The 18824-nt window shown below is 35.8% G+C and overlaps 5 protein-coding genes across 5 annotated transcripts; 1 reads left to right on the top strand and 4 right to left on the bottom strand.

The window, feature by feature from the left end:
- Positions 1-98: 98 nt before the first annotated feature.
- Positions 99-1438, bottom strand: LOC130630051 (tigger transposable element-derived protein 6-like). Its single transcript, XM_057443450.1, has one exon. It carries the CDS (start codon positions 1428-1430, stop codon positions 99-101), a length of 1332 nt encoding a protein of 443 aa, XP_057299433.1. The 5' UTR covers positions 1431-1438.
- A 4048-nt stretch (positions 1439-5486) lies between these two features.
- On the top strand, positions 5487-6161 carry LOC130630050 (uncharacterized). The gene has a single exon (XM_057443449.1). The coding sequence runs from the start codon at positions 5487-5489 to the stop codon at positions 6159-6161; it is 675 nt and encodes a 224-aa protein (XP_057299432.1).
- Positions 6162-10318: 4157 nt separating this feature from the next.
- LOC130630049 (uncharacterized) lies at positions 10319-11728 on the bottom strand. Its single transcript, XM_057443448.1, has 4 exons — positions 11554-11728; positions 11284-11462; positions 10662-10955; positions 10319-10585 (listed from the first exon to the last, which is right to left on the bottom strand). The coding sequence occupies exons 1-4, from the start codon at positions 11726-11728 to the stop codon at positions 10319-10321; spliced, it is 915 nt and encodes a 304-aa protein (XP_057299431.1).
- Positions 11729-12169: 441 nt separating this feature from the next.
- Positions 12170-13882, bottom strand: LOC130630456 (uncharacterized). The gene is made up of 2 exons (XM_057443959.1): positions 13072-13882; positions 12170-12995 (listed from the first exon to the last, which is right to left on the bottom strand). Exons 1-2 carry the CDS (start codon positions 13357-13359, stop codon positions 12729-12731), a joined length of 555 nt encoding a protein of 184 aa, XP_057299942.1. The 5' UTR covers positions 13360-13882; the 3' UTR covers positions 12170-12728.
- Positions 13883-16928: 3046 nt separating this feature from the next.
- LOC130630048 (uncharacterized) lies at positions 16929-17611 on the bottom strand. The gene is made up of 2 exons (XM_057443446.1): positions 17272-17611; positions 16929-17195 (listed from the first exon to the last, which is right to left on the bottom strand). The coding sequence occupies exons 1-2, from the start codon at positions 17557-17559 to the stop codon at positions 16929-16931; spliced, it is 555 nt and encodes a 184-aa protein (XP_057299429.1). The 5' UTR covers positions 17560-17611.
- Positions 17612-18824: the final 1213 nt, after the last annotated feature.

The following is an 18824-nucleotide window of genomic DNA, read 5'->3' as shown; positions in this document are numbered from 1 at the left end:
ACAGGTGTTGTTGGAGTGGAGGTGAAAGGGCTTGCTGCAGTGAGAAGATTGGTTGGTGTTGTTGCAATCGACGATGGCGGTGGAGTAGAAGCATCTGTTTAAGGTATTACTGGTGTAGAAAAAGAGCCACCGGGCAACGAATTAAAAGATGCTTCTGTTGAAGAACCTGGTACTGCTGGTGTTGTGGATGTTGCAGTATTGTTTCCATTCGGAGCGGACGAAATAAAATCAATGCTGTTGTCTGGCATTACTCGCTCCTTGTCGATGACGCCAGGGTTGAATGGACAGATCCCTGTTTTCCGAAATCCATTTTTAATAATGGTGATCCCCATCGATCCTTCAAACGCTGCCTTAAATATCGCAGTGAAATTTGTTTTACACACAGTTTGTGGAACAGTGTGGCCCATGGTTGCAAGCTTCAAATTATCTGTAATTTTTGAGAAATGCACCTTTAGAGGCTTAAAAATCGACACATCCAATGGCTGGAGTATATTGGTTATGTGAGGGGGCAAACAGTACAAGTGGATTTGGTTCTCCACTAGCATATCTATCATCTCTATATCGGGATGAGAACCGTGGCCATCCAAGATCAACAATATTGGTTTTTGTATGTATCTTGTCTGAGGAATAAACAGCTTTTTACACCACTGTTTAAAAAGCTCGATGTCCATGTAGCCGTTTGGCGAATGGGCGTATAGAGCATTAGTAGGACCATCTCTAGCATAAGGACCGGATGGGAAAGCCTTTTCAAAAATTATCATTGGAGGCAACGGCACTCCAGCAGCTGATACAGCGACATGGGCAGTGATGTTATCCCTATTTCCTTTGCTCTCAGAGTAGGGGTGCTTAGTTGATCTTGAGACGACAACCTTTCCAACGCGAGCATCCATGGAGATACCTGACTCGTCGCAATTGAAGATTCGATCTGGCTTATCAAGGATATCAAGATCGACCAATGTTTTTCTTAAAAGATCAAAGTGCTGTTTTATGACAGTCACATTGGCCATTCTAGAACGTCCTCTGTCGAGGCCGTCGGGTTTTCGCAGGGTAATTTCTCGCGAATGACGTTTCTTGAAACTGTCCCACCAAGTATGACCAGGACCACTGACACGGTTGAACGAGCTGGTACGCTTGCTTCGTTTGACGATGTTCCATGCAAAAGCTTTTATTGCTGAAATACTTGACGGGTGTGCAATAGAAGCCATGTATTTGATATAATGAATTAACATTGTCTCCTCTTCCGGTGTCATTTCTGTTTTCCTTCCTGCCTTCGTCGTTCTATACTTTCCCCGAATTCGGCCGGATAAGGTCTGTTTTGGAACGCCGAATTCTTTTTGAGCCTTATGTAATGACATGCCATCCTTAACTGCTGCTAGGGCGTTACTCAAATCTTCTTTGGACCACTTTTTGTATTTTTGTTTTCGGCCCATTTCACCAAAGCTTAATGGCTAAAATAATGCGAAATACATGGTATTGAAGCAAAAAGAGATTTTATAACATAAAATCATAAAAAGAAATGATGTACAGAAGGAGAGCTCATAAATAACACTATATTTTAAGTTTAATCATATTGCGCACATATACAAACTATGAGAAAAAAGCGTGATTTTGCCATAACATTTTGCTTTTTTTCCAGAGGCCGAAAAACACACTTCGGGTCGCTAAAAATCTGCCATATATATTTTTTATGTTAGTATAGCTATTATATAATAAAATAAAATAAAATAAAAAATAATAATTACCTTTATTAATAAGATATAAAATGATTTGTTAGAATAAGTTCGTCGCGCGAAACCAAAAATCAGCGAAAAGAAGCGAGTTTTTTAAATCCATTGTTTTGGTATGAAACAGCGAGGCAAATTGAACGAAACCTATTAATCATAACGGCTTTGAGTAGGAGAGTCAAGACAGTTGGAAATACAAGGTTAAGTGGTGGAAAACTTTAATTTACTAAAGTGTCTGTAATTGTACGTGTGCGTAATTGTACGTTTATACGCTATCTGTCGCTCCCACCAAGCTTAAGCTGGCCAGTGGGATTTCTATGGTCTACAACAAAGTTAAATTTTTTACCTGACCGTATTAGGACTACCCCCCCCCGAATATTGATTTCGTTATTACTAACTCCTCTGTCCTTCCTGCTACCTGTGATTCTTCGTTACTCCCTTCCACTAAGCATTGGACATTAAAACTGTGTAAAGTTGTTTTGCAAGATTTGCTAGGTGTTTATTCCACTGAAAAGTCTCGGCTGCTGAAAGCTAACCCGGATAACTCCCACAGTGTTTTTTCTCAGCAATCAACAGAACCTGACCATTTTAGCATTATGAAATGGAAACAACGTATTGCTTGGCTGAAGTCAATTGACACAAAATTGTGGAAATCCCTCGATGATGCAGTTTTCCACAATCTTCTAGGCTCTTACCCCTTGTCAAAAAAGTGGAGCTGTTGGAATCAAAAATTTACTACCATGCGTCTCACCTGTTTGGTGTAAGGTCACTTCGACAGCACAACCTATAAGGTTTAAACAGGAGAGCTTTGAGCAGCATCTGTTTGGTAGGGTAGATTTCATTTCGTCACGACTCTGTCTTGCGCGAACTTTCACAGTTGATCACCACGTTTTCCAAATCTATTTCCTCTCCTGTAAAGCACCTAAATAATGTAAAATTTGTTAAAGCAGGTAGTCACTCATCTAGCAAAAAATCAAAACTGGTAGGCTTTTGCATCTTGCCACTGACTGGTTATTTCTTTCAGATTTAAATGGTGAACTTATTTTTCCTGGTCATATTGCCATAACATCGTTTACACCAGATCTTGTCCTGTATTCCAACAACAGCAAACGTGTTATTTTAATTGAACTTACATGCCCTTGTGAGGAAAAATGGAAACCTGGCACTCCAAAAAGCTCTCTAAATACATCCCTTTGATAAATATCATCGAACATAATGGATGGCACGTAAATCTGTTCGCGATCAGAATGGGTGCACGTGGATATTGCTCTCGTTCAGTTGCAATTTGTTTAAAAAGATTGGGTTTCCCAAACAAAGAAGCTTTCCAAGCCGTCCGGAAATTAGGCTACATTTGTATGAAAGCATCCTTCTGCATTTGGCTAGCCAGGAACTCAATTACGTGGAACCAAGGCAGCTGCAATCTTGTGCCAGGCTCAACATCTGTGCCTACCCCTCTATTGCCAAAGGTTACAAGCCCGCAGCAACAACAACAGCATCAACAACGAAGGCCAACTGTGGATAAAAGTCACTCACACCCGGACCCAGAACCGCCTACCAACAGCACTCCAGCAAAACCAACTCATGCTGGTCTGATTAATAAAGGGAATACATGCTATGCTAATTCTATCCTGCAAGCATTATCTGTAACTCCTGCACTTTGGTCACAAAGTGCATCGGAGTCCTCTTTTGTTTCCCCCTGGCCAAGTCCGTCTTGCTGACTATGTCTCTGTTGTCTAAATCGACCTCAGTTGTAAACCCTTCCGCCTTTCTCCGAGCGTTACAACGTAAGATGTCCAATGCTAGGAACAACCCATTCAATATTAACACACAGCAGGATGTTCCTGAGATTCTACCTCGTGTATTAAACGAGTTGACAGGGCCATCAGTTATCGCTAACAATACTATTACCAACAAAGTAACTCTTGTAATTCATGCCTCTTGTCTTCCAGTATGGAGGAAAGTATGTCCATTCTGCCACTCCCTGTTTCAAACAACATAACAGGCTCCATTAAAGCTTTTTTGCAACCAGAATATATGTCTGGAAATGACAGATGGATGTGCCCACAGTGCTCTTCCCTTCAAGACAGTACCCGGGAAACTGTCTTCACCCAGTGTGGAGATATACTGATCATCCAACTGAAAAGGTTTAACTGTATCCAAGGAAGATCTGTGAAAAATAATAAATTTGTTTCTTGCCTTGCCCAAGGTCACGACACCCTAAAAGTTTATTCCCATTCTGCGGAGGATATATCATTCACAAACCAATATAAATTAACCGCCACTATTAATCATTCAGGCACACTGGCGGCTGGTCACTACTGGGCTTTCATAAGAGATCAGGGTGTTAATACATGGTTAAAATGTGATGATAGGGCAGTGATTAGTGTCAAGCCATCTGATCTAGATAACTCCACAGTGTATGTGTTATTTTTTGCCAAAATTTAAATAGTGTGAATTCGCACTAAAACGGGAGTACATTATATCAAAAGGGGGAGGGATCTCTTTTTCCTAGAGGTATGAAATTACCCCTGCTGTGTGTTTTACATACAGTTTACCGTTATTCACGAGTTCGCTCACTCGCCGCTTTCCTAGAAAGCAATTATAAGAAGCTTAGCAAGGGGGCTTGGCAATTGCCTTGTCTTTGGGTGTAACGACCCCACTTATAACCCCAGTTCTGTTAGGGAGGCTAAGTTGGCTCACTTAGTCTACAGGGTTAACAATCCTGCTATACCTGATGTTACGAAGAAGCTATATAAGGGGTTTTCATTTCTATCTTTCTTGTTTCCGTGACTTTACATCCACGTTCATTACTCCACTGTCTTCAGGCTGGTCCTGACTTACGGCTGGTCTGAAGCAAATGGCTGGTCCAAAGCGACAACTACCCGTGTAAGGCTGAGTGTTGGGATCCCGTAGCACATGTGGAAAGCTACTGCCAGGTTCACAAGTCCTGGCGCTCGGGTGGTTGTCTACTCATATTTATAGTTTTATATTTATTTATTTATTTTTATAGTAAATTCTTTGTTGTATTGTTGTCGTTATGTCTGTCTTCTGTTTTCATGTTGTCAGTTTTTGTGTACCGACCGTTAGTTGTACGTATTGTATTGTGTAGAGAGGGTTGTTTGGTTCAATTACCTTGAATCTACAGATTATCCTTGCAAAAAGGGAAATCTTGCATTGCGTTTTGATCTTTAGAGGGTGTAACCTCTACAGTTTTAACTTCAAGGGTCGTTAGACCAGTTCCATCATCACAGCTTGCTGTCTTGTTATCTCAAAATCATTACTTCGCAGAGGTGAGCGGAATAGGAAAAGACGTTGAAAAATCTTGAATGCACACCAGGCTTTCGCTAAGAATCCTTATCAGGCTGGAAAAAATATTTTAAATCCTAAATGTTCAATAAAACTTGAAGTTGCCAAGGACGACTTGGATTCACATACCTAAAAACAACAACCTAGTCCATCCAACATAAAGGATTTTCGCTCTTTTATAAATAAAGGATTTTAGCTCTTCTGAATGTTGAAGGAAAGCTCTTTTTTAGTTCGATATCCAAGCGGTTAGAAACGCATATTATAAAGAAAAACAACTTCATTAATACTTCCATTCAAAAAGGTTATATGGAAAAGTTCCGGGTTGCTGGGAACACGTCTCTTGTTTGGTCCACACTTAAGAATGCGAAGGCACTTCACTTTCAGCCATATGGCTTGATATTGCTAATGCGAACCCTTCAGTTCCGCACAAGCTGATTTTTATGGCTCTCAGACACTATGGAAATGCCCAAGGGTCGTTTATCAGGTCCACGCACTCCGGTCTCTCTAAAAATCAACCATAATACTAGTGCCAAAACAAAGACAATTTTTATAAATGCAGGTTTTGTCAACAAAGGCAATACGTGCTATGCCAATGTTATTTTGCAAGCACTAAGTACTATTCCATCCCTATGGTCCCAGAGTGCTTCACCAATTATGAGGGCGATTGCTCTTAAGATGACCATGTTAAACCGTTCTTTGACCCCCGTTGATCCTTCAAACTTTCTCAAGGCCCTAGAACGTAAGATACACTCTTATGGAAATACAACTTTCCATTACAATTCTCAGCAAGATGTGGCAGAGATGTTACTTCTTGTCTTTGATGAATTGAAAGGGTACTCCGTAATTGCGTCTCAGAACATCTCGACAGAAGTATCAGTGTCAGTTAGCTGTAACACCTGTCTCTGTTCTTCAGTTACTGTTGAAAATCAGGACATCCTAACACTGTCACCGTCTTCCAGCGTACAATTGTCAGGTAGTATATTTTTAACTTCTGAAAATCTGGAGAATGAAAATAAATGGTTTTGCCCACAATGTTCCCTGCACCAAGAGAGCACTAGGGAAACAAGGATTACGAGGAATAGCGAAATTTTAACCCTGCACCTGAAAAGGTTTGCAAGAGCTGGTCTCTAGAGGAGTACAACCTCTACAGTACCGCTATCAGGAAGCCTAACATCGTGTATCGTGTATCATGCGCGTCACCCACGATCCACGATCTTTGTGCTCAAAGGTGAAATAATGCCATCGTGGGAGACGCGATCTATCGTGTCACGATGCATCATGAGTTTAACGATCATATAAAAAATAAAATAGCGTTCGTCACGATGCAATTGTTTCACTGAAATGCTATATAATTTTTATTGCTTTAATAACAATTTAAATCAAAAGCAATTAAAAAAAGATCACCGTATTCTCTTTTTAGTCGGTTTACATTTGCTGAAGTTTAACGACCTCTTCACATCTTAAAAATCTCAATCAAAATATACGTCCGCGATAGGTTTTATTCTTGACTAGTTTTTCTATATGTGTGATTTTTAACCAACCGTGATTTCTTCTTAGGCTGGACTTAAAAATATGTTTGCCGACATCGAGGTGAGGATTTCAGCACTGACCTGGTCGGCCGGTCGGTCTGTCTTGATTTTTATCTACGATATATTATTCTTATATTTCAAGTGAATGTACTAAATAGGAGGCACCAAAAACACAAAGCTCTGAAGCCTGCGATCAAAAAGCGGTCGGTGTTATTAGGAAGAATGTGAGGTATAGAGAACATTAAAGTCGGCCCCTTTCCTTCATGCTGACGCTCTTATGCTCGGCTGGTGCATTACACTGAGACTCGAACGAAAGACTGAGGCCATTTGGAACCATGCCACAAGTCAGTCTGACCTTCATCGTCACAGAGAATACTGCGAGAAGAGTGCGCACCCATGCAAGTTAAATATAACCAGAACATGGGAGAGGTTAGATGTCCTGTACCTTAATACAGCTTTCGGATGAATGTTCTCGTGATGTAATACCAAAGAAAAATCATGTTGAATAAGGTTTAAAACATCTTTTTAAAAGGGGAAAGAGAAATCAAAAATATCTAGAATTAATGCAAAAAGCATATAGCAAATCTGCCAACACATCATCGCGTTCAACATTGTTTCAACTTCGCACTCATCCTTAATACGTTTCACAAAATTTATTTTTTACTGGGTTTCGTTTTAAGACTGGCTTTCCTGCATCTACAGAAAGAATTTATTTTATTTATTTTAGCACATTTATTCTTAGTCAGGCCTCAGGATGGTTTTATAAAGGTCAAATTAATTTGAAAACTCTCTTTGGAAAAAAGTTGGTTTGTGTCAAGAAAAGAAAAGTTGTAAATGTTATGTTAAAGTAGGTAACTATTTTTATGATAAAAATTTACAAAAACTTTACAAAGTGTAGAAAAGAAAAAATCGTCTTGTTCTTCTTCCGAGTTCGTTTATTGCCTCTTCGCCTTTTCTCCATGTTTCTTCTTCCTCCCTAGAACTCATAGTGTTAATTTGAAACACGTACTCTCTTATTTTTTCCAACTTGGCTGGGTTGAGTGTTTTTTTTCCTTTTGTGCCACTGCAGTTGCTGTCTGTTCTCTCCTCTTCCAAGAACATAGCAACTGCCAGGTTCTTCGCAAAATTCTTTATAGATTGTGAACTATACGAATTTTTTGTATTTCGGCAAAGGACAGATCCGTTTCTTCCTTCGTTTGGTGTGACTTCCTCACTTCCTCCCATCTGCATAGCGGAAACGAGCAAATTATTTTGATATTAAAAAAATCTTCTGTTGCGCTAGTCGGTTCTACAGACGTCGATAATGGCTCGAATGGTGCTGGCGTGCTAAAAATATTTTTTGGAGTCAGCTTCGTAGTAAATTTTTTTGGCGGAGAAGCGTAGACAACCTTATTCGGATCAAGAATTGCCAATTTCCCAATGATTCGTTCTTGATTGGCGACGACTTGGTGAAGGATACCCTGCAAGTAAACATTGTTTGCTTTTATTTCAGCAAACTGTTGAGCAAGCGGAGTGTTTTGTTGCAGGAGTCTTGAAAAGCAGGCACTGTGGTATTGCTGGGTTGCCGCTGTATCGACCTGTGTTGCAAATTGAACACCGCTCTCTTTGACCTATAATATGAATATAGTATATTTACACACATGACCAATTTGTAGAACAAGTAAAATATAGAGAGAAAAAATTTACCCCAAAATTGATGGATTCGTTATCAAAATCTGGTATTTCGAAAATTTCAGTTGTTTTACCACTACTGTTATCACCGGTACGTTGTAAAGGTTGTAAACAATCCATTAATTCTGTTTCATTCTCCCTGTTCTTTTCAGTTTCTACAGCATCATTACGAATACTAGCTATATTTTCTAGCAATCTGTTTTGTGTTACTTCGACACATCCTTTATTTTCTTTACATTCATTATTATTTTCATTCCAGTCGTTTTTATTCGCGCCTGCTCCAGTATCTCCAAATGTTATCATCGCAGGCTAAAAAATTATTATTACTAGCTGTGCTAAATTTCTAGGTTAGTAATTTTCTGATAATTTCTTAAAAAAATTTTTCTCTTTTATATCAGATTTAAAGAGCCCTAAAGACAAGGTTTATTTTACTAACCAGTTCTTTTTTTACGAAGTTTTTCTTTTGGGTTGGCGTTTCTTTTTCTCTCTTTGTTTTCTTTCTTTTCTTTCTTTTCTTTTTCTTTCTTTTCTTTTTCTTTCTTTTTCTTTTTCTTTCTTTTTCTTTCTTTTCTTTTTCTTTCTTTTTCTTTTCTTGTTCTTTCTTTTCTTTCCTCTTCTTTTCTTTTTAAACGCTACTTTTTACATTTTTGTTCTTTCTCTTACTTCCACACTTTAAAACCATCTCCAATGCCTTTTCTGCCTCGTCATCTCTTTCACCCTCCTCATCTCTTTCACCCTCCTCTTCACTGCTTTCAAATTTGTGTCTATTCTCAGGGTCATTATAATATTCCAAAAGCTTTATTTCTAAATTAGTCTTCTCATCTACGTAAAAATATAATATAAATATAAAAATAACTTTAGTCTATGTGCTTTACGCAATTGTAGTATAAAATTTGGAGTCGTAAATTATCACTTAAATCAATGATTTCTGCTTGCTCTATTTGTCTTGGCAGCTGAATATCCACCGTCATGCCAACTTGGTAGGTCTCATTTTTTATGTATTTTTTTGGTAAGACCATTAATGTTTTATCTGAATTAAAATAAAATAAGCCATTTTTGTAAACTTTCAACAATTTTCGTGCAGACATCTTTTACTCTTTCGATGAAAGTCGAGATCGAATCTTAACTTTAAACAACTGCGAATTATAACTGATGCGTTCTGTATTTTAGCTATTATTTGTCAAACATGAGAGCTTTGTTACAGGTGCAAAAAGTATTTTATTCAAATTGCCACCAAAAGTAGTTATTCAATTCGCTACGAAAAAACCTCCTTCCCAGGGTTTTTTCTCTTGAGCAGCTTTGACAGCGGTTCTATAATTTAGAACGGGTACGGGTTAAACCATCTATTTTTTCTCCCTTTTGTTAGATTTAATAGCCGCAGGAAACACTATGAAACCTCAAGAGTTAACAGCTTTTGTTTTAGTAAATTGTTTGAGGAGCAGGTGTTATTTTTTATGCTATTGTTACAACAACGTGACTTGCTTGTGAAGAAAAATAAAACGAATAAATGGAACAACTTTTGCGATATGATTGATGTATCGCTGACACTTTTTCCAATCAACGGTTTTCCAAAAATCACATATGCCATTTACTAACTCATCTTTTACAGATGGTTTAATTTTTTTACGTATATGATGTTTCAATTCATGCCATAACATTTCGATAGTAATAAGATCGGGACTCTCAGCTGGAGTTGCCAATAGTTTATGTTGTTGTCCTGAATAAACTTCATTGCTAATTTACCTAGGTTAAAAAAGGGGGATAGATTATAAAAAAGGCTGTGTTAAAAATTAAAACATGTTCTTATAAAAACGTACATTCTCGTTTTAAGGATACCTACTTTTATGCTTGGGATCGTTGTCTTGTTGAAATCTATGTCCGTCAGGGTAAACCTTGTTAATAAATGGAAGCAAAGTATCTTTCAATATGTCTTCATAAAAATTTTTTTTCATGATCCCTGAAAATATTGCTATTTTCGAGGAACCGCGCTTTAAAATACCAGCCCACACATGTACTTTATACGGTTGTTTTGGAGTAGGTTGGAGGCGTGGCAAGCGGTCTTTTTTCCGAAAACATATTTTTCCATGCTTATCCATCATAATCGTTGGTGAATATGATGTTGTCAAACGTTTCGTTATTCGGATCAAGAATTGCCAATTTCCCAATGATTCGTTCTTGATTGGCGACGACTTGGTGAAGGATACCCTGCAAGTAAACATTGTTTGCTTTTATTTCAGCAAACTGTTGAGCAAGCGGAGTGTTTTGTTGCAGGAGTCTTGAAAAGCAGGCACTGTGGTATTGCTGGGTTGCCGCTGTATCGACCTGTGTTGCAAATTGAACACCGCTCTCTTTGACCTATAATATGAATATAGTATATTTACACACATGACCAATTTGTAGAACAAGTAAAATATAGAGAGAAAAAATTTACCCCAAAATTGATGGATTCGTTATCAAAATCTGGTATTTCGAAAATTTCAGTTGTTTTACCACTACTGTTATCACCGGTACGTTGTAAAGGTTGTAAACAATCCATTAATTCTGTTTCATTCTCCCTGTTCTTTTCAGTTTCTACAACATCATTACGAATACTAGCTATATTTTCTAGCAATCTGTTTTGTGTTACTTCGACACATCCTTTATTTTCTTTACATTCATTATTATTTTCATTCCAGTCGTTTTTATTCGCGCCTGCTCCAGTATCTCCAAATGTTATTATCGCAGGCTAAAAAATTATTATTACTAGCTGTGCTAAATTTCTAGGTTAGTAATTTTCTGATAATTTCTTAAAAAAATTTTTCTCTTTTATATCAGATTTAAAGAGCCCTAAAGACAAGGTTTATTTTACTAACCAGTTCTTTTTTTACGAAGTTTTTCTTTTGGGTTGGCGTTTCTTTTTCTGTCTTTGTTTTCTTTCTTTTCTTTCTTTTCTTTCTTTTCTTTTTCTTTCTTTTTCTTTTTCTTTCTTTTTCTTTCTTTTCTTTTTCTTTCTTTTTCTTTTCTTGTTCTTTCTTTTCTTTCCTCTTCTTTTCTTTTTAAACGCTACTTTTTACATTTTTGTTCTTTCTCTTACTTCCACACTTTAAAACCATCTCCAATGCCTTTTCTGCCTCGTCATCTCTTTCACCCTCCTCATCTCTTTCACCCTCCTCTTCACTGCTTTCAAATTTGTGTCTATTCTCAGGGTCATTATAATATTCCAAAAGCTTTATTTCTAAATTAGTCTTCTCATCTACGTAAAAATATAATATAAATATAAAAATAACTTTAGTCTATGTGCTTTACGCAATTGTAGTATAAAATTTGGAGTCGTAAATTATCACTTAAATCAATGATTTCTGCTTGCTCTATTTGTCTTGGCAGCTGAATATCCACCGTCATGCCAACTTGGTAGGTCTCATTTTTTATGTATTTTTTTGGTAAGACCATTAATGTTTTATCTGAATTAAAATAAAATAAGCCATTTTTGTAAACTTTCAACAATTTTCGTGCAGACATCTTTTACTCTTTCGATGAAAGTCGAGATCGAATCTTAACTTTAAACAACTGCGAATTATAACTGATGCGTTCTGTATTTTAGCTATTATTTGTCAAACATGAGAGCTTTGTTACAGGTGCAAAAAGTATTTTATTCAAATTGCCACCAAAAGTAGTTATTCAATTCGCTACGAAAAAACCTCCTTCCCAGGGTTTTTTCTCTTGAGCAGCTTTGACAGCAGTTCTATAATTTAGAACGGGTACGGGTTAAACCATCTATTTTTTCTCCCTTTTGTTAGATTTAATAGCCGCAGGAAACACTATGAAACCTCAAGAGTTAACAGCTTTTGTTTTAGTAAATTGTTTGAGGAGCAGGTGTTATTTTTTATGCTATTGTTACAACAACGTGACTTGCTTGTGAAGAAAAATAAAACGAATAAATGGAACAACTTTTGCGATATGATTGATGTATCGCTGACACTTTTTCCAATCAACGGTTTTCCAAAAATCACATATGCCATTTACTAACTCATCTTTTACAGATGGTTTAATTTTTTTACGTATATGATGTTTCAATTCATGCCATAACATTTCGATAGTATTAAGATCGGGACTCTCAGCTGGAGTTGCCAATAGTTTATGTTGTTGTCCTGAATAAACTTCATTGCTAATTTACCTAGGTTAAAAAAGGGGGATAGATTATAAAAAAGGCTGTGTTAAAAATTAAAACATGTTCTTATAAAAACGTACATTCTCGTTTTAAGGATACCTACTTTTATGCTTGGGATAGTTGTCTTGTTGAAATCTATGTCCGTCAGGGTAAACCTTGTTAATAAATGGAAGCAAAGTATCTTTCAATATGTCTTCATAAAAATTTTTTTTCATGATCCCTGAAAATATTGCTATTTTCGAGGAACCGCGCTTTAAAATACCAGCCCACACATGTACTTTATACGGTTGTTTTGGAGTAGGTTGGAGGCGTGGAAAGCGGTCTTTTTTCCGAAAACATATTTTTCCATGCTTATCCATCATAATCGTTGGTGAATATGATGTTGTCAAACGTTTCGTTATTCGGATCAAGAATTGCCAATTTCCCAATGATTCGTTCTTGATTGGCGACGACTTGGTGAAGGATACCCTGCAAGTAAACATTGTTTGCTTTTATTTCAGCAAACTGTTGAGCAAGCGGAGTGTTTTGTTGCAGGAGTCTTGAAAAGCAGGCACTGTGGTATTGCTGGGTTGCCGCTGTATCGACCTGTGTTGCAAATTGAACACCGCTCTCTTTGACCTATAATATGAATATAGTATATTTACACACATGACCAATTTGTAGAACAAGTAAAATATAGAGAGAAAAAATTTACCCCAAAATTGATGGATTCGTTATCAAAATCTGGTATTTCGAAAATTTCAGTTGTTTTACCACTACTGTTATCACCGGTACGTTGTAAAGGTTGTAAACAATCCATTAATTCTGTTTCATTCTCCCTGTTCTTTTCAGTTTCTACAACATCATTACGAATACTAGCTATATTTTCTAGCAATCTGTTTTGTGTTACTTCGACACATCCTTTATTTTCTTTACATTCATTATTATTTTCATTCCAGTCGTTTTTATTCGCGCCTGCTCCAGTATCTCCAAATGTTATCATCGCAGGCTAAAAAATTATTATTACTAGCTGTGCTAAATTTCTAGGTTAGTAATTTTCTGATAATTTCTTAAAAAAATTTTTCTCTTTTATATCAGATTTAAAGAGCCCTAAAGACAAGGTTTATTTTACTAACCAGTTCTTTTTTTACGAAGTTTTTCTTTTGGGTTGGCGTTTCTTTTTCTGTCTTTGTTTTCTTTCTTTTCTTTCTTTTCTTTCTTTTCTTTTTCTTTCTTTTTCTTTTTCTTTCTTTTTCTTTCTTTTCTTTTTCTTTCTTTTTCTTTTCTTGTTCTTTCTTTTCTTTCCTCTTCTTTTCTTTTTAAACGCTACTTTTTACATTTTTGTTCTTTCTCTTACTTCCACACTTTAAAACCATCTCCAATGCCTTTTCTGCCTCGTCATCTCTTTCACCCTCCTCATCTCTTTCACCCTCCTCTTCACTGCTTTCAAATTTGTGTCTATTCTCAGGGTCATTATAATATTCCAAAAGCTTTATTTCTAAATTAGTCTTCTCATCTACGTAAAAATATAATATAAATATAAAAATAACTTTAGTCTATGTGCTTTACGCAATTGTAGTATAAAATTTGGAGTCGTAAATTATCACTTAAATCAATGATTACTGCTTGCTCTATTTGTCTTGGCAGCTGAATATCCACCGTCATACCAACTTGGTAGGTCTCATTTTTTATGTATTTTTTTGGTAAGACCATTAATGTTTTATCTGAATTAAAATAAAATAAGCCATTTTTGTAAACTTTCAACAATTTTCGTGCAGACATCTTTTACTCTTTCGATGAAAGTCGAGATCGAATCTTAACTTTAAACAACTGCGAATTATAACTGATGCGTTTTGTATTTTAGCTATTATTTGTCAAACATGGGAGCTTTGTTACAGGTGCAAAAAGTATTTTATTCAAATTGCCACCAAAAGTAGTTATTCAATTCGCTACGAAAAAACCTCCTTCCCAGGGTTTTTTCTCTTGAGCAGCTTTGACAGCGGTTCTATAATTAAGAACGGGTACGGGTTAAACCATCTATTTTTTCTCCCTTTTGTTAGATTTAATAGCCGCAGGAAACACTATGAAACCTCAAGAGTTAACAGCTTTTGTTTTAGTAAATTGTTTGAGGAGCAGGTGTTATTTTTTATGCTATTGTTACAACAACGTGACTTGCTTGTGAAGAAAAATAAAACGAATAAATGGAACAACTTTTGCGATATGATTGATGTATCGCTGACACTTTTTCCAATCAACGGTTTTCCAAAAATCACATATGCCATTTACTAACTCATCTTTTACAGATGGTTTAATTTTTTTACGTATATGATGTTTCAATTCATGCCATAACATTTCGATAGTATTAAGATCGGGACTCTCAGCTGGAGTTGCCAATAGTTTATGTTGTTGTCCTGAATAAACTTCATTGCTAATTTACCTAGGTTAAAAAAGGGGGATAGATTATAAAAAAGGCTGTGTTAAAAATTAAAACATGTTCTTATAAAAACGTACATTCTCGTTTTAAGGATACCTACTTTTATGCTTAGGATCGTTGTCTTGTTGAAATCTATGTCCGTCAGGGTAAACCTTGTTAATAAATGGAAGCAAAGTATCTTTCAATATGTCTTCATAAAAATTTTTTTTCATGATCCCTGAAAATATTGCTATTTTCGAGGAACCGCGCTTTAAAATACCAGCCCACACATGTACTTTATACGGTTGTTTTGGAGTAGGTTGGAGGCGTGGCAAGCGGTCTTTTTTCCGAAAACATATTTTTCCATGCTTATCCATCATAATCGTTGGTGAATATGATGTTGTCAAACGTTTCGTTATTCGGATCAAGAATTGCCAATTTCCCAATGATTCGTTCTTGATTGGCGACGACTTGGTGAAGGATACCCTGCAAGTAAACATTGTTTGCTTTTATTTCAGCAAACTGTTGAGCAAGCGGAGTGTTTTGTTGCAGGAGTCTTGAAAAGCAGGCACTGTGGTATTGCTGGGTTGCCGCTGTATCGACCTTCTGTTGCAAATTGAACACCGCTCTCTTTGACCTATAATATGAATATAGTATATTTACACACATGACCAATTTGTAGAACAAGTAAAATATAGAGAGAAAAAATTTACCCCAAAATTGATGGATTCGTTATCAAAATCTGGTATTTCGAAAATTTCAGTTGTTTTACCACTACTGTTATCACCGGTACGTTGTAAAGGTTGTAAACAATCCATTAATTCTGTTTCATTCTCCCTGTTCTTTTCAGTTTCTACAACATCATTACGAATACTAGCTATATTTTCTAGCAATCTGTTTTGTGTTACTTCGACACATCCTTTATTTTCTTTACATTCATTATTATTTTCATTCCAGTCGTTTTTATTCGCGCCTGCTCCAGTATCTCCAAATGTTATCATCGCAGGCTAAAAAATTATTATTACTAGCTGTGCTAAATTTCTAGGTTAGTAATTTTTTGATAATTTCTTAAAAAAAATTTTCTCTTTTATATTAGATTTAAAGAGCCCTAAAGACAAGGTTTATTTTACTAACCAGTTCTTTTTTTACGAAGTTTTTCTTTTGGGTTGGCGTTTTTTTTTCTCTCTTTGTTTTCTTTCTTTTCTTTCTTTTCTTTTTCTTTCTTTTCTTTTTCTTTCTTTTTCTTTTTCTTTTTCTTTCTTTTCTTTTTCTTTCTTTTTTATTCTATTTTATTCAAATTGCCACCAAAAGTAGTTATTCAATTCGCTACGAAAAAACCTCCTTCCCAGGGTTTTTTCTCTTGAGCAGCTTTGACAGCAGTTCTATAATTTAGAACGGGTACGGGTTAAACCATCTATTTTTTCTCCCTTTTGTTAGATTTAATAGCCGCAGGAAACACTATGAAACCTCAAGAGTTAACAGCTTTTGTTTTAGTAAATTGTTTGAGGAGCAGGTGTTATTTTTTATGCTATTGTTACAACAACGTGACTTGCTTGTGAAGAAAAATAAAACGAATAAATGGAACAACTTTTGCGATATGATTGATGTATCGCTGACACTTTTTCCAATCAACGGTTTTCCAAAAATCACATATGCCATTTACTAACTCATCTTTTACAGATGGTTTAATTTTTTTACGTATATGATGTTTCAATTCATGCCATAACATTTCGATAGTATTAAGATCGGGACTCTCAGCTGGAGTTGCCAATAGTTTATGTTGTTGTCCTGAATAAACTTCATTGCTAATTTACCTAGGTTAAAAAAGGGGGATAGATTATAAAAAAGGCTGTGTTAAAAATTAAAACATGTTCTTATAAAAACGTACATTCTCGTTTTAAGGATACCTACTTTTATGCTTGGGATAGTTGTCTTGTTGAAATCTATGTCCGTCAGGGTAAACCTTCTTAATAAATGGAAGCAAAGTATCTTTCAATATGTCTTCATAAAAATTTTTTTTCATGATCCCTGAAAATATTGCTATTTTCGAGGAACCGCGCTTTAAAATACCAGCCCACACATGTACTTTATACGTTTGTTTTGGAGTAGGTTGGAGGCGTGGAAAGCGGTCTTTTTTCCGAAAACATATTTTTCCATGCTTATCCATCATAATCGTTGGTGAATATGATGTTGTCAAACGTTTCGTTATTCGGATCAAGAATTGCCAATTTCCCAATGATTCGTTCTTGATTGGCGACGACTTGGTGAAGGATACCCTGCAAGTAAACATTGTTTGCTTTTATTTCAGCAAACTGTTGAGCAAGCGGAGTGTTTTGTTGCAGGAGTCTTGAAAAGCAGGCACTGTGGTATTGCTGGGTTGCCGCTGTATCGACCTGTGTTGCAAATTGAACACCGCTCTCTTTGACCTATAATATGAATATAGTATATTTACACACATGACCAATTTGTAGAACAAGTAAAATATAGAGAGAAAAAATTTACCCCAAAATTGATGGATTCGTTATCAAAATCTGGTATTTCGAAAATTTCAGTTGTTTTACCACTACTGTTATCACCGGTACGTTGTAAAGGTTGTAAACAATCCATTAATTCTGTTTCATTCTCCCTGTTCTTTTCAGTTTCTACAACATCATTACGAATACTAGCTATATTTTCTAGCAATCTGTTTTGTGTTACTTCGACACATCCTTTATTTTCTTTACATTCATTATTATTTTCATTCCAGTCGTTTTTATTCGCGCCTGCTCCAGTATCTCCAAATGTTATCATCGCAGGCTAAAAAATTATTATTACTAGCTGTGCTAAATTTCTAGGTTAGTAATTTTCTGATAATTTCTTAAAAAAAATTTTCTCTTTTATATCAGATTTAAAGAGCCCTAAAGACAAGGTTTATTTTACTAACCAGTTCTTTTTTTACGAAGTTTTTCTTTTGGGTTGGCGTTTCTTTTTCTCTCTTTGTTTTCTTTCTTTTCTTCTTTTCTTTTTCTTTCTTTTCTTTCTTTTTCTTTTTCTTTCTTTTTCTTTCTTTTCTTTTTCTTTCTTTTTCTTTTCTTGTTCTTTCTTTTCTTTCCTCTTCTTTTCTTTTTAAACGCTACTTTTTACATTTTTGTTCTTTCTCTTACTTCCACACTTTAAAACCATCTCCAATGCCTTTTCTGCCTCGTCATCTCTTTCACCCTCCTCATCTCTTTCACCCTCCTCTTCACTGCTTTCAAATTTGTGTCTATTCTCAGGGTCATTATAATATTCCAAAAGCTTTATTTCTAAATTAGTCTTCTCATCTACGTAAAAATATAATATAAATATAAAAATAACTTTAGTCTATGTGCTTTACGCAATTGTAGTATAAAATTTGGAGTCGTAAATTATCACTTAAATCAATGATTTCTGCTTGCTCTATTTGTCTTGGCAGCTGAATATCCACCGTCATGCCAACTTGGTAGGTCTCATTTTTTATGTATTTTTTTGGTAAGACCATTAATGTTTTATCTGAATTAAAATAAAATAAGCCATTTTTGTAAACTTTCAACAATTTTCGTGCAGACATCTTTTACTCTTTCGATGAAAATCGAGATCGAATCTTAACTTTAAACAACTGCGAATTATAACTGATGCGTTTTGTATTTTAGCTATTATTTGTCAAACATGGGAGCTTTGTTACAGGTGCAAAAAGTATTTTATTCAAATTGCCACCAAAAGTAGTTATTCAATTCGCTACGAAAAAACCTCCTTCCCAGGGTTTTTTCTCTTGAGCAGCTTTGACAGCGGTTCTATAATTAAGAACGGGTACGGGTTAAACCATCTATTTTTTCTCCCTTTTGTAAGATTTAATAGCCGCAGGAAACACTATGAAACCTCAAGAGTTAACAGCTTTTGTTTTAGTAAATTGTTTGAGGAGCAGGTGTTATTTTTTATGCTATTGTTACAACAACGTGACTTGCTTGTGAAGAAAAATAAAACGAATAAATGGAACAACTTTTGCGATATGATTGATGTATCGCTGACACTTTTTCCAATCAACGGTTTTCCAAAAA

This window comes from Hydractinia symbiolongicarpus, chromosome 2 (genome assembly GCF_029227915.1).
Source record: "Hydractinia symbiolongicarpus strain clone_291-10 chromosome 2, HSymV2.1, whole genome shotgun sequence".
NCBI classification, from domain to species: Eukaryota; Metazoa; Cnidaria; class Hydrozoa; order Anthoathecata; family Hydractiniidae; genus Hydractinia; species Hydractinia symbiolongicarpus.
The sequence above is the reverse complement of the archived record's forward strand: the minus strand, read 5'-3'. Positions and strand labels throughout refer to the sequence as shown.